This window comes from Thunnus maccoyii, chromosome 10 (genome assembly GCF_910596095.1).
Source record: "Thunnus maccoyii chromosome 10, fThuMac1.1, whole genome shotgun sequence".
NCBI lineage: Eukaryota > Metazoa > Chordata > Actinopteri > Scombriformes > Scombridae > Thunnus > Thunnus maccoyii.
In genome coordinates, this window is record NC_056542.1 from 1324175 (window position 1) to 1340601 (window position 16427).

The 16427-nt window shown below is 40.1% G+C and overlaps 1 protein-coding gene across 4 annotated transcripts in view; it reads right to left on the reverse strand.

The window, feature by feature from the left end:
* Positions 1 to 16427, reverse strand: part of cpne4a (copine IVa) — an 81113-nt gene that overhangs the window by 39706 nt on the left and 24980 nt on the right. For all 4 annotated transcript variants that reach the window (XM_042423217.1, XM_042423218.1, XM_042423219.1 and 1 more), the window contains exons 3-4: positions 6627 to 6806; positions 2788 to 2859 (exon numbers count right to left, since the gene is read on the reverse strand). In XM_042423217.1, the coding sequence (XP_042279151.1) occupies positions 2788 to 2859; positions 6627 to 6806 (252 nt within the window). The remainder of the gene's footprint in view (positions 1 to 2787; positions 2860 to 6626; positions 6807 to 16427) is intronic.

The following is a 16427-nucleotide window of genomic DNA, read 5'->3' on the forward strand; positions in this document are numbered from 1 at the left end:
TTGTTGACCTCGGAGACGGCAGCTGACACAACATTCATCCTCATTATTCGCTGCTCTGCAGCTTTTTTGTGTTTTGTTTTCTTGTTCGTTGGTGTGTGTCAGCGTTGGGAATTCGGACCTGTTTTTGTCTTTGTACTAGACTTTCTAAAGGTTTCCCTCCAGAGAGAAGAAAGTAATCGGAGTGGCAGTCTGCTTCTTTCAAAACATATTTGCTTCAAGTTCAGTTTTATTAACCACATCTAAACATAAAGGGAAGCAGAGGAAGCTCAGTGCAACAGAGCAGACATTAACAACATGTGCAAAACTATAAATAAGGTGAAAATGTACATATATATATCTATCTATATATCTATCTATCTATCTATCTATCTATCTATATATATATTTATATATCTATATATAGATATATATATCTATATATAGATATATATATCTATCTATATATCTATATATCTATATCTATCTATATATATATATCTATATATAGATATATATATCTATATATCTATATATAGATATATATATCTATATATCTATATATAGATATATATATATATATATATATATATATATATAGATATAGATATATATATCTATATCTATATATAGATATATATATATATCTATATATATCTATATATATCTATATATATATAGATATATATATCTATATATAGATATATAGATAGATATATATGAGTGCAGACAGACAGATTCATCCTGTGATGAAGTTGTTTGTTTGTTTGTTTTTAGCTCTGAGGACGAAGACAACAGGAGGAAACTTCATTTTAACTGACACATATTCTGCACATCTCCAGCTCTATATTTATATTCTGGGGCTCTACTGGAATAAAAACTCCTTATTTATCTTCTACTGGTCCTTTATGCAGCCCCTCAGTTCAGCCTCTGTCTGAAACAGGCCGTTTTAGCTCCTGTCTCTTTAAGGCCCCGCCTCCTGATGAGCCCACTCTGTTCTGATTGGTCAGCTTCAGGAAGCTTCCTCTGGATTTCACTTCTTTTTATCTGTTTAACAAACCTCTTTGTTCTTCCACTTTACAAACGTCTCATTAAAGACAGAAACTTTTCTCATTATAATGTGAGAAGTTGTTATGTTAATATAATGCAGATTCATGTTTTAATATAGAATATAGAGACTTGCACTCTTTAGCATTTATTTATGAAGACATAAATAATAAAACAGCTGATATATCTCACAAATTCACTGTTTTTCTACTTTAGATCTCAGGTTTGGTTTGTTAACGTTTGGTTTTCCTGAACTCAGATGGAACAAACTGCAGCAGGATGTGATTCTTGAGTCCATCATTGACTCCACAGATCTTACTGTATCTATATCTCTTATTTTCACTTCAGTGTTCATGTTTGATATGAATGGTGACATTTGTGTATCTGTTGGTTCCAGTCTGTTTTCTTTCTCCTGCATGAACCAAAGTTCCCCTGAAGCATCAACACGTTCACACGACAGCAGCCAGAGATGAGCTGTGATTTATTACTGCTCATAAAAAGATGAACAACATATCAGACATGAAGAGAAGCCTGAAGATAATCAAGAAAAACATATTCAATTAATGTCATCATCACCTAAACAGACTGACAGCAAACAACAACCAAACGACAAGACTCTTTAAATCTGCTGCAGGAGACGAAGAGAGGAAGGAAGAGAGGAAGGAAGAGAGGAGGGAAGGAAGGGAGGAAGGAGAGAAGGGAGGAAGGAAGGAAGAGAGGGGGGAAGGAAGGAAGAGAGGAAGGAAGAGAGGAGGGAAGGAAGGGAGGAAGGAGAGAAGGGAGGAAGGAAGAGAGGAAGGAAGAGAGGAAGGAATGAAGAGAGGAGTGAAGAGAGGAGGGAAGAGAGGAAGGAAGGAATGAAGAGAGGAAGGAAGAGAGGAGGGAAGAGAGGAAGGAAGGAATGAAGAGAGGAAGGAAGAGAGGAAGGAAGAGAGGAAGGAATGAAGAGAGGAAGGAAGAGAGGAGGGAAGAGAGGAAGGAAGGAATGAAGAGAGGAAGGAAGAGAGGAGGGAAGAGAGGAAGGAAGGAATGAAGAGAGGAAGGAAGAGAGGAAGGAAGAGAGGAAGGAATGAAGAGAGGAAGGAAGAGAGGAGGGAAGAGAGGAAGGAAGGAATGAAGAGAGGAAGGAAGAGAGGAGGGAAGAGAGGAAGGAAGGAATGAAGAGAGGAAGGAAGAGAGGAAGGAAGGAAGGAAGAGAGGGAGGAATGGAGGAGACCAGGATAGAAATAAAGAAGGAAAGACACAACGTAACAAAGAAGACCAAATGATAAGACGACACATAGAAGAATAAAAGACTCTTCTTCATGAGATTGTGAAAGGAAAACTGAAATAGTGTCGGTCTGAGGGGACGACTGTTATCAGCTGATTGGAAAACCACAGAAGAAGAAAAAAAACCTGCTGGAGGTATTAATGTCAGAGTCACAAACTGAACCCTCATAAATAAATCACTAATAAATCCATAATAATCATATACGTATATTTACATAATGTGCAGAGTGACGTCATGAGGAAGGAAAGAAGGAAGAAAGGAAGGAAGGAAGGAGGAGAGGATGTAAGAAAGAATCAAGGAAATAAGGAGGGAAGAAAAACAGAGAAAGGAGAGAAAGAAGAATGTAAGAAACAGCAGAGGTAGAGGAGGAAAGAAAGAAAATGAAAGAAGAGAACACACGGAGGGAAGAAAGGAGGAGAGAAGAAGAAAACAGAGAGAGAGAGAGAGAGGGCGAGAGAGCTTCATGACGCAGAGAGAGAGAGAGAGAGGCTCACCGTGATGATGGCTTTTCCTACAGTTCCTCCTGGTCTGAGCAGAGCTTTGGACAGTTTCCTCTGAGAGATGATCTGTAAACACAAACACACAGATTCATAAACATGTAAACATATAAAACCAAACCGTCCAGCTTCGTCTTTCACTAAACATTCTCAGAATTGAACATTTTATTTCAGATATTTTGGAGAGTGTTTCGTTCCAGCCTTCACTGTGTTGATGCCTGAAGACATTCAGACCTCACTTCTGTATTTTACTGGTTTTCTACCAGACGTTTCCTGATCATCTCAACAGGAAACAGCTTCACTGTTACCACGGAGACAATCACAGGTCACATAGCAACAGTGTCTAGTCAGCGTTATTTATCTCAGTTTTTGTAGTTATTGTAATTGTTAATATTGTGAAAGAAAAATCATATTGTCAGACTTAAATACTGACAGATATGGTTTTAAGAGAGTGAGGATGTTTTAGTGTCACACTTTTGGAAAATGAGACAAAAGTGATTTTTGTGAGTGAAGATATTTTCTACGTTTTGGGGAATTGAGACTTTTTTTAAATGTTCCATTTCTGGAAGAATTAAACAGTATTTTATATTTCAGAGTGAGGACTTTCTCAGACATTCTGGAAGTTCAAACAGTTTGTCCTCACTACTTCACACAGCTGTGTGAAGGTTTTGATTTTACGGTTTAGGTTAGAATCAGGTTTGAGTGAAGATGCGTGATGTCAATCACAGCCGTCACAGGTGTAGAAACACCAACATGCTTGTACAGAGACACAGGCGGCTCATTAGCAGAGACTACGGGAGCTGGAAAATGACAAAAAGTCAAATTGTTGAAGGTTTTTCTTTAACACACGTCTTCTTCTGCCAGAAATTCAGTGATTCACTGATGAAGCTTCGACTGCAAACAAACTCCAACCTGCTCTAGAGTTAATACAGAGCTGAAGCCCCGCCCCTCTCCTCACGAAACCCATATCCCCATGAAGCCCCGCCCTATCATCATGAAGCCCCGTCCTATCATCATGAAGCCCCGCCCCCTCTCCTCATGAAGCCCCGCCCTATCATCATGAAGCCCCGCCTCATCTCCTCATGAAGCCCCGCCCCTCTCCTCATGAAGCCCTGCCCCCTCTCCTCGTGAAGCCCCGCCTCATCTCCTTGTGAAACCCCGCCCCTCTCCTCTGGAAACCCCGCCCATCTCCTCATGAAACCCCGCCCCTCTCCTCGTGAAGCCCCGCCCCTCTCCGAGCCTCAGTCAGCCTGTGTTTTTCTGTGTATTTTGTCTCAGAGTCTCTCTCAGGCCTGTGAGCAGAAAGCAGCCATCTGGCCGGTGGAGGAGCTGGCAGCCGAGCCGAGCGTCGCTGCTGGCAGACACACAGACGAGGAAGAAGAAGAAGAGGAAGAGGACGAGGCATTTCCCAGCTCCACGCTGTTGCTCTCCACCGTCGAGTCTCCAACCGTCGTCTGAGCTGATTGTTTCATCATGAACTTGGCCGCCGCTCGGCGTGTTAAAACTCTTCCAACACGTTTTCTCCCCACTCGCAGGAAATCTGCGGCGTCACAGCCGAGACTCTGAAGCGCTTTGACTTGATTTATAATGAGAGCGACAGCAGATGGAGAATGTGTCCAACAAACTCTGGATGTCTTCTGTTTCCTCCTCACTGCTCATCACACTCAACCAATATGTTTCATTATTTCATGTCTTTGTTTTTCTTCTTGTGTTTTATCTTTTCATCAAGTCTGAAATGAAGTAACAGATGGACTGATGGACTGAAACTGAAGCCACCGTCCAACATTCCCCCCAAATATCAGCTCATGTCTCAATATAAACTCAGGCAGACAAACCAGAGTGTTATAATCCTGATATATGATATAAGAACATTAACTTCTCTACGAGTGTTTCCAACAAACTCTCTTCACATGATGAAGGTCACCTGTTCGCCAGGAGCTGAAACTATTAGAAAATATGAATCCATCAGAGAGAAATTCAATCAAATTAAAACCTTTCTAACTGAAAATGAAACAGACATTAAAAACATCTGTAAAAAGTGTTCACTGTGTTTAGAAAGTTGATGGTTTGTTGGAGTCTGGGGGGTGATGGGGGGGGGGGGGGGGGGGGGGGGGCTGAGATTAAAGAGACAAACTGCTTCAGGGACAAACAGCATCTAACGGCGTCTTCAGAGAGAAGCTGCTGAAAGGAGTCGAGGATGTGTGAAGGACGTCTGGATTTGGTGAAATGAAGCGATGCTTCTTAGTTTATTACCAATTATTCTGGATCAAATATAAACTAAAGTATCGAGGAGGACTGAATGAAAACATGTAGTAGTTGTTGTAGTTTCATAGTTTATTAGGGACCGAGCCCAAAAGGTGAGGACCCTGTTGTTTTTCATGTGTTTGTTTGTTTGTTTGTTTCTTTATTATTACAGGACATCAGACCTAAATTTGACCCCCTAAACTCACCAAATATGGCACGCACATCAGGTCTGGTGAAAAATTTGATAAAATGGAAAAATTAACCCCCAAAGTGCCAAATTCCACCACCTAGCACCACCTATATAACTAAAATGGTCTGACCTAAATCCAACAGGAAGTCTGAAAATAGCCTGTCAAAATAAGACTTTGCCCCAATTTTGGCCCCCGAACAAACGTTATCTCCTCCGAGGGCGTTAATGGTATCGGCTTCAAACTTTAATACATGACTTATGACACTATGCTGAAAAAAAGTTCTTAAAAACTTTGTAATAACTCGAACGGTTTGGATTTAATAAGCCCTGAAAGTTGCAGTGCCACATCACACCTTACAATGTAAACCAATGGGGAGGCAATCTATGGGCATGAACTTTGTGTCAAACAGAGGCTTCTGACGTCTAAACTATAAGTCTGACCACTTTCAAACCTGTATCAATGGATTCACCACGAAATTTCCTACTAAAATATGATTTTTAATGTAAGCATTGGCCAAAGTCATGGGATTTATGAGGAGATTTCACAAGAAGCGTACTCTAAAATCCTCCTCTCCAACTGCTCCTGGTGATGTCACTCCCTCAGTGCTGTGAAACATTCTGCAATACACACTCATTATAAAATCACAGGAGGAGCAAGAAAAGACTTTAAACTCACACTCTAATATCTCAAAAACAATAAAAGATAGAAAAAACATGTAAATTCAAGATTTGTAGGTCAAAGTCTCGTGACTCATTTAAAGTTCAAATGAAGTTTGTATCTAAAACTATGTGGAAGCAGTAAATGTTCAAAAAGGTGTGGGTTCACTCACACTCTCCATTCAAATATATGAGTATTTTTCTGTGTCCAGCTGCAGTTACTTATTGTCTCTACACACCTGACAGTACACATGTCAATCAAACTTTCAAAATAAAAGCACACCACACTTGTAAGAAATAGCCCTCATTTTTAAAAAGCAAAATGATCTGATCCCGACAGGCCAGAGTGAGTGAGGATTTCTGTATCATATTTAAACTGTATGAAGACATTATGAGTTTCAGGTCTAATCTGTGTTTTTTCCTCCTGTTCATGTCTGGTATGACAGCTACATCTGTTCATACGAGTACTTCCTGCATGAGCACTTTGTTGAAACTATTAAAAACATATAATTAAGCCACATCGTTGCACACAGGAGATAAAAGCTGTTACTACTGTTAGAGTTAAACACTGATTTAATTTTGACTCTTATGTCTGGACAGTAATGATGGAAGGTGCTAAAGAATCTGAATTTGGAGAAACATGTTCCAGTCTTCATCAGCTGCATATTAATATTTCATCCCCAGCAGACCTCAGTGACCTCTGACCTCTGATGAATGTGTGTGTGTGTTCATGCCGACGTCTCACCTGTCCCAGCGTGCACTCCACTGATCCCAGGAAGTCGGCCTCCCGCAGGCCGTTGTAGCCGCTGTTGATGTCGTACAGCTCGAAGCGCAGACGCTGCACCTCTTCAAAGTAAAAGTCCAGAGTGAAGACCTTGGAGTAGGACGGGTTCACGCAGCTGCGGATCACCTCGGTCCGGTCCACCTGCAGGAGGCGGAGCACCATCAGTGACTGACAGTGATTGATTGACAGGTGAGGAGTACAGCACAGAGACAAATATGGAGACTGAATATAAAGAAGGAGAATCTAATTAAGAAAGTCATTTTCCATCTAGAACGACACATTATACTGAAAATCACTTTAACAGTTCTCTGGTGCAGAGCGGCCGGCGAGGTGGCGAGCGGGGCGGCGAGGGGGCGGCGGGGGCTCTACAGTAATTAACCTTCCCTGCTTCTTTTTTTTTTTTTTTTTACAGATTATGAGCTGCTCCAGACAGATTTATTCTATAAAATTATATTTGTGTATATTTGACTTTTTCTTTTCTCTCCAAAACATTTTTCCCCTGGCTTTTCAAAATAAATGTCATCATGTTCCCATTTTATGTTTTATATAAACTTGTAGACAATTACTTTACTTATTACAGTGGTGACATTATTGAATGCAAACTTTGTATATATGTATTAAAAGAGGACATATTCTGCACATTTCCATTTATATTCTGAGGCTCTACTGGAATATCTTTGTATGATTTCCAGTTAAAAACTCCTTATTTATCCTCTACTGGTCCTTTATGCAGCCCCTCAGTTCAGCCTCTGTCTGAAACAGGCCGTTTTAGCTCCTGTCTCTTTAAGGCCCCGCCCCCCCGCCAGCGGCTCCTCACAGCTCTCTTCTTATTCTGTATTTGTTGAGGCAGCAAAAATAAAATTGAATAAAAGTGGAAAGAGGTTGAAAAATCCTGTTTTTGTTTTTATTAGGCTTTTAATTTTAGAAAATTAAAGTGTTACAATAAGTGTTCATGAATTGTTCCCTTGAGAGCGCTTCATTTGTGTCAGCAGTTCAGCTTTATCTCTGGGGAACACCCCCAACTCCAGGACTGACGTCCAAATAAGGAAATGTGCGTCATGTAGCAGGTGGATGTGACTCCCCTCACTGAGACCTGCTGATAGACGTCACAGCGGAGCAGAGGAGAGACACTGAGATAGTGATGTAACCGACCTGCTCGCTGGTATTTAACATCTTTTATTTTTTCTTTCCAAAAACAAATAATTTTTTAAATATTTGTATGAAACAAATATTTGTAAAAAAACCCCACTATTTGTGCTTTGCTGAATAACGTATTTGTATTCGGGCACACCCCTACTGAGCACATTATTGGGAATCTAAATGGTTGCTTTCTTGCCTGAAAAATATTAATAAAGTACTTAAATACTCAACAAAGCAACATATTAACATTTCTACAGTGATAATTACAACAGCTGAATCTCTGCCATCGCTGCCCGATGGTAGAAATGCATTCTGGGATACTTCAGCACTGCTTGATGTCACACCAGGCACCAGAGTTAAAAAGATTTATCTGCCAGTGATATTTCTTGATTAATCGATTAATCATTCGATCTATAAATGTCATAACTTCACAGATCTCAGGCTGACATACAGAATATCTCTTCTTATTTGTTTATATTCAGTTTATTATCATTTTGGAAACAGTGAATTTGTTGATGATCAAAAGTGTTGCTGCTTTATTTTCAGTCAAACAACTAATCAATGAATCGATTTAGGGCTTCAGGGTATCAATATGCAGCCAGGAAGAAGCAGCTGAAAGTCACATGACTACACAACGAGTGCTGAGAGAAAAGTGAATCCTGTTTTACTGTCAGAGTTTGAAACTGATGACAGAAAGTAAAACTATTCAAAACCCAAATGAGCCGAGAAGCTGCTGAGAAGCTGCGTGTTGTCAGACGTCTGTCAGACGGCGGGAGCGGCGGCGTTCTCTCACAGCTAAACGCGGGCAGATGGTGAACAGGCTGCGGCTCCTCCACATGCTTTCATTAAAGACGCTTTAATTGGATTGTTAAGAGTTCATCTGAATCAGCTGAAAAGAAATCCAGCGAGGAGTGTGAGAGGAAACCTGACGTCCTGCTAATCCTCCCCGCTGACCTGCTGGACGTCTGCCTCCATATTTACTCGGTTTTCTGTTTCTGTGTGAGAGGAAACAGGAAGTCTGGCAGCTGAAAGCAGAAACTCTCCTGCAGGTTCAGTCGGAGGTTTGATCTGAACAAAGATCAGATTCATCAAGTGTCTCCGAGCGGAAAATCTGTCAGAACTCGCCAGAAACTGTCAGAGTGAAGCATGTTTGGTTTAAACTTTAGGAGTAAAAGTTTATTAACTTTATTAACTTTGGAAATCATCTGATATTTAAGAGCTGCAGACAGAGATAGTTTATAACTGCATCTTCATTACAACACGTCAAATATTGTTGTATTGTTTATTAGGGACCGAGTCCAAAAGGCCTGACAGCGAGGACCCTGTTGTTTTTCATTTGTTTGTTTGTTTGTTTCTTTCTTTCTTTATTATTACGGGACTTCAGACCTAAATTTGACCCCCTAAACATGCTCAAAAACTCACCAAATTTGGCATGCACATCAGTTTTGGTGAAACATTTGATAAAAAAAATGTAAAAATTAACCCCTAAAGTGCCAAAATGTGCTCTCTAGCGCCACCTATGTAACTAAAATGACCACCACGGCCCGTAGGAATGTCGTAGAGAGATCAAACCAAAACTCAATTATTCGTCTCATCAAGACCTACAAATCATACCCTGACACCCCTGACCTAAATCCAACAGGAAGTCCACAATTAGCCTTTCAAAATAAGACTTTGCCCCAATTTTGGCCCCCGAACAAACGCAATCTCCTCCAAGGGTGTTATTTATAAGGGAGTATTTTTCTGTGTCCAGCTGCAGTTACTTATTGTCTCTACACACCTGACAGTACACGTCAATCAAACTTTCAAAATAAAAGCACACCACACTTGTAATAAATATCCGTCATTTTTAAAAAGTAAAATGATCTGATCCCGACGGGCCAGAGTGCGACGTCCCGACCAACACTGCTTGCAGCTTTGATTAATTTTTATTTTTTATTTAGATTATTTCAATTAATATCAGAGACTGTAATATTTGAGAGGTGTGTTCATGTTGTAACAAACACTGTGTGACTTTACAGAAATATATTTTCCTGCTGGTTAAACGCTGGTTCATGTTGTTCATGTCGTTGACTTTACAACAGAAGAACCACAAGAAAACTTTGAAAAAAGAAAGTTGTGTTTCTGCTCAGTGAGAATAAGACGAGACAGATGATACAGAACATACATGAAGCAAGCAGCCGTCAAACTGCATTCATCACTTCCTGTCAAAGCATTTTCCCCCAAACACACAATCACTGGAGAAGGAGCAGCTGTAAGACCGATCCAAAAACATTTAGATTAGATTAACTTTATTATTATCATCCCAAAGGAAAATTGATTTGCAGTTTGTGCTAAAAACTTAACACACAATAAAACAAACACACACACATCCTCAGTGAAATACACAAAGCTGCTACACAGCAGCGTCCAGCAGAGCTGATGATGTAGATTCAGAGTGAGAAACAAATATAAACCAAACGGTTCTTTCCACTGTGCAGTACTGAGCAGCAGGAGTTACTCTCACCTCTGACCTCTGCAGCTGGAGGCCAAAGATGTTGTCCTAACATTTAGAAAGTTAAATTATTTTATCTCCGTTCAGGTGAACCAGGAGCCAACAGGAAGTCTCTACTGAGCACTCTCTATGTGGAAGCCTGCGGACACACGGAGGAAACATGGCAGACCTTTATGTCTTCATGTACTACTGAAAACTTTCAGGAGGAGCCATCTTTGAACAGCTCTCCTTCATCCTTCATCCACGCTGAAGAAGAACCACATGACCGCGACGTCCACACGTCTCTCTTCCTGTCTGTTATCTTTCAGCCACTCCGGCAGCATCGTTATCTCGTCACGTATGACAGTCCAGTTTTCTGACGTCTCGTTAATATTGTAAACAAGTGTGAAGATGACAACAAGCATCACGTCACTACTGGACGTGGTGACAGTTTGTCTTCTTCCCTCAGACTGAACATTTATTAACAACAAGCTCAAGTTTCTGCTTCGCTTTCTGACTTTTAATTATGGTTCTGTTCTGCTGTCTGCATCCTGGTTCACCTCCTCTCCTTCACGTTTAGTTCTTCCTCGTCTGTCTAAAACCCCGACCTTAACTCCTCAGCATCATCATCATCATCATCATCATCATCAGCAGCAGCAGTGATGCGTTTCCTCCTGAGGATCATTAACGCTTCACTTCATCACAAACAGAGCAGCTCGGACTCTGCAGAGGAATCTGCTGCTGATTGTGTGTTTCTGGAGATAATCTTATTATATTTATTACATCATATAACAGCTGTGGTGCAAAAAAAACAGCCAAACAACAAAACTAATTTATGAAACAGCAGCTGTGAACCAGGACGTCTGTGAACAGTTTGACTCTTCAGTATTTTCATCCTGCAGTGACATTAAGAAAGGATGAATCCATCTGATTGGTTGCTGGACTGTTCACATCAAAACCACATATTCATCACAATGACTCACTTTGACCCTCACAGTCTTCCATCATAATTATAACTATAAATCATTGTTTTATTCATAAACACCTCATCAGTCATCAATAAATGGGTGATTAATGCTAAATATTCATAATCACACTACATTATGGAGCTGCGTTACATAAAACAGGCGCCATGATTTAAATTAATGTTATTCAATGTGAAAAATGCAAATACATTTTTGAATTTTTGAATAAAAACGGGTCAAATTTAATCTGCATCTCCCTCATCAGTCGTGTAACGAGTCGTGAAAATGTCAAATGAACTCGACGAGAGAAACAATCAACGATGTTCAAACATTACAGTCAGACTCAAAGAGTCGTTTTATACAGAATCATGAGAGGCTGCTGTCACTGCAACATAATAATAATAATAATAATAATAAGAGAACAAACAGCTCAGAGTCCCTCAAATATTCAGTCACAACACAGGAAGCTCAGCTGGTCACAGATGAAAACACTGAGGCTCCACTTCACCTGCTTCACCTGCTTCACCTGCTTCACCTGCTTCACCTGCTTCACCTGGCTGGAACACATTTCACCTGCTGTTGATCAGGATAAACAAGAAGAAGAAGAAGAAGAAGAAGAGGAGGAAGAAGAGGAGGAAGATTGTCTCCCAGCAGATGAGTTTTAATCTCAGCAGCTCGAGTGTGTCTTTCATTTTCAGAACCAAACGGTTCAGATCTGTTTCTGCTTTCAGTTTCTCACATTTTTCATCCACAACTGAAACAAACCTCAGAAACACCTTTTCTCCCTTTTCTCTCTGTCTGTTTCACACCTTCTCTAATGAAGCAACAAACACACAAACAAACTGCTAAATGCACATTCATATATATATCTATATCTATCTATCTGTATGTATGTATGTATGTATACATACACACACACACACACACACATATATATATATATGTGTGTGTGTGTATATATATATATATATATATATATATATATATATATATACACATATATATATATATGTATACTGTATGTCTCTGTGTGAGGAAGAGGATTGTGTGAAACGCTGCAGCTGAGGTGTGAAGAGGTTAAAATGACATATTTTTTTTACTTCCTGACAATAATTAGACTTTGAATGAAGACAGAAATAACTCTCTCTCTCTCTCTCTCTCTCTCTCTCTGTCTCTCTCTCTCTCTGTCTGTTGTTCTTCTTCTTGTCTTTTTTCTTTTTTCTTCTTCCAAGTTTACTTATTTCCGTCGGCTGCTGTCAGTAACCGAGTTTCATCCAAATTTAGTTGAAATTATAATCAAATTTACAGAAAATCATCAAAAGAAAACGTGAGTGAATGTTGTGTTGTGTGAATATCAGCAGATAAACAGTCGCTGCCATTAAAGCATCACAGAAGAAGAAGAAACAACGAGATGACGTCATTAAAAGAGCGGCAGTCAGAGCTCAAACGATGGAAAACATGATGGAAATATGACGTTATGACGAGGAAGGTTGCAGTCTCCTCATCATCGCTCCACACAGATCTGATGTTTTCAGCTCTTCAGTCACATGATTCATGACGTCATCATTTATTCACTCAGTCTGTTTACATTTGATTTTTATCCACACAGCTGCTGTTTACACCTCAGACAATTTATTTGTTTGTTTGTTTGTTTTTTGCTTCATTTTTGCCTTCGTTACCTTCATATCTTTGTTAAGCATCATCTTTCTGCCCTCCGACCTGCTTCCTCAGCAGGTGGAAATGATCTGTACGGCGTTCCAGTAAGTTGAAAGGTCACCTAGCTCCGCCTCTTCCTGCCCGCTAAAGTAAAACCAGCGGCAGCATCATTGAGCTTCCCTCGCAAACAGTGAGTTAGAAATGAATGACGTCTGTTCGCACCAGAGCTCCGCCCAGCTAATTTACATATTGAGATCTGATCACTATGAGGCCACAGCTGAGAAAACACATTTTAATACCAGGCGTAAATACAAAGATCCACCGATCAGACGTCGTAATGTCAGTCGCCCAAAAACAACCTCTAGTTAGTTTGATTGACAGCTGACATCTAGCGGTCGTAGTAACTGTTGTCACATCATAAAACATCGTTATAGTTTAACAGAGACGTGTTTAAAGGTTTTATAGAACACAGACTGATGATGTCGTCCAGCTGATTTACTGCTGACAGAGACGCCAGATTAGAAAACGCTGCTGTGTGTCGATCTGGAGTCACATGATTCATCTGGAGGACTGGTTATATTATCCAGATAATGTATCCAGATAGTAGGGGTGTGCCCGAATACTAATATTCAACAAAGCACAAATAGTGGGGGTTTTTTTTACGAATATTTGTTTCATACAAATATTTTAAAAATTATTTGTTTTCAGGAAGAAAAATAAACCATGTTAAATACCAGCGTGCAGGTCGGTTACATCACTATTTCAGTGTCTCTCCTCTGCTCCGCTGTGACGTCTATCAGCAGGTCTCAATGAGGGGAGTCACATCCACCTGCTACATGACGCACATTTCCTTATTTGGACATCAGTCCTGGAGTTGGGGGTGTTCCCCAGAGATAAAGCTGAACTACTGACACACGCTTCATGAACACTTATTGTAACACTTTAACGTTCTGAAATTAAAAGTGTAATAAAAACAAAAACAGGATTTTTAAACCTCTGTCCATTTTTATTCGAATACAAATACAAATAATTTTGCTGCCTCTACAAATAAAGATACAAATACAAATACTGGGCTCTCTGCACATCCCTACCACATACAGATCACATGTCAACAGCTGGTTTAAATCCAGCTGGAAAACATTCACTAATCAACTTCTGTTAACACGTCTCCTGAGAGGTTCATGTCACACCAGCGACACACAAGCTGCAACGTTTGAGGATAAATGTGTCACATCTGCACCTGAAAAACAGACTCAGAACATCTGGCTGTGTATGTTTGCCATATGAAGGTTAGATGCTGGTGTTGCTCCAGCTGCTCAGCAGGTTCTGACAGTTCTCTTCCAATACTCCACGATGTTTGATCCAATAACGCTTTGAATTCACAATGCAGAGAAACACCGACTGACACTGACGAGACTGAAACGTTTCTGACAACAGAACAAAAAAAGAAATTTCTTCAAATCTGCTTAAATCTGTTTGGTGACAAAATAATCTCATGTGATTCTGCTCTTTGACCTGCCGTCACTTCTCCACGTCAGACTCAGGATGATATCAGACGCCACGATGGATCTGAACCATTCAGAGAGCTGAAAGTTGAAGATAAAGTGGGACGAGAGGAAAATAAAAACAGAAACAGACGACAGCTGCAGAGAGAGAGAGAGAGGGAGAGAGAGAGAGAGAGAGAGAGGGAGAGAGAGAGAGAGAGAGAGAGAGAGATGGACGTTTCATCTGCATTTTTACAGCGAGCAGAAGACTAAAAATATAAAGTGGGGCAACAGAAAGCAGGTCTGACCCGTCACACCACACACACTGACAGCTCACACACACTTAACACATCAGAAAGTAAAGTTTTATCACAAACTTCCTGCTCTCAGTAACACATTTACTGCTTTACTGAGCTCTAACACTCAGAAACACTTCATCATCATAAATCACTTCCCTCCAATCAATGTTTCTGAGGTTTCACGTGTTAAAGTTCTTACCAGTAATTATCTGCTTTAGTTTCTATGTTTATGACAACATGAAGCAGTTAGCTAGTTTAGTCCAGTGGTTCCCAACCATAGACTAAAAAATATGGACGTAGTCACCGTGACGTCACCTGTTGGTTTGTGAACTGCCGTTTTGAAGCCTCGAGTGTAGCGATTTGACGGTCGCCATCTTGGATTCGGCCGTCGCCATGTTTGATTTTTGGAGCCAGAAGTGACCATATTTGGACGAGAGGGTGGAGCTGACCATAGCGCTAGCTGCTAGCTTGGTTAGCACTGGTGCATTTACAAGCCATGGTTAACAGTGATAATGCTAATGCTAATTTTCGTTAGCGAAAAACAGGCCTAAAACCGTTAAAACAAAATGTACTCATCCGACTCATCGATTGGTCTTTTATTACAACCAAACACTGAACAAAACTTTTGTTTTGTTCAGTTAATTTTAGTGAACTGAAAACACTGTGAAATAGCAGCAGCTACGCCCATACGCAATGGTTACGTTACATAACCAACGTTGTCACCATGGTAGCACCTTGTCAATCACAACGTAGCCACGCCCTAAAGCACACCCTGCTTTATCGTCTATTTTACTCTAAATGGGACGATAATTTACAAAACAAACATCATGCTGTATTGAAGAAGACTTGAAACTAGTGATTGAGATCATAAACTCATCAGGAAACAGTTTACTGAGGTAATAAATCAAGAGAGAAGTAGCGTCATTTTCTCACAGACTTCCATACAGTCAGACTTGTTTTTGCAGCCAGTGGAGTCGCCCCCTGCTGGCCGTTAGAGAGAATGCAGGTTTAAGGCTCTTCCACATTGGCTTCATTGTTCAGGTTGTCACTGGTTCCCAACCTAGGGGTCGGGGCCCCTCCAAAGGGTCAGCAGATAAATCTGAAGGGTGGTGAGATGATTAATGGGAGAGGAAAGAAGAAAAAACAAAGTTCTGATACACAAATCTGTTTTCAGTTTTTGGACTTTTTCTCTAATCTTTGATTTTTGCTGAAATATTGGATCATTTGAACATTTATTGAAATGAAAGCATGTGAGAAGTTTAGAGGGAAAAATCACTATTTGGTGGAGCTGTTAACAACTCATAGACATGTGAAATGTGACCCCGACTACACACTGCTTTTTGTAAGACGTCAAAAGTCAAAAAGGTTGGAAACCACTGGTTTCATCTTTAACAATGTGTTGTATTTTAAAAGCTTGTTATATTATCCATTGTGTCAAATCTTCATCTGAAAAGTAACTAAAGCTGTCAAATAAATGTAGTGGAGTAGAAAGTACAATATTTATATTATTTCATATTTTTTAAAGACACACAGCATTAAAAAACATGATCACCTTCTAAAGTTAGCGAGAGCTTCCTCATCCAGCTACATGAACATCCTGCTGCAGTGTCACCATGACGAACATGAGTCCAGTATTCAGTCTCCTTTTAACTGGAAACCAGACAGTTCATATGACAGCAGGAGCTAAAAGAGCTAAAGAGTTGTTGAGAATTCACAAATTAAAAAAAAAAAAAATCAGTTGAACA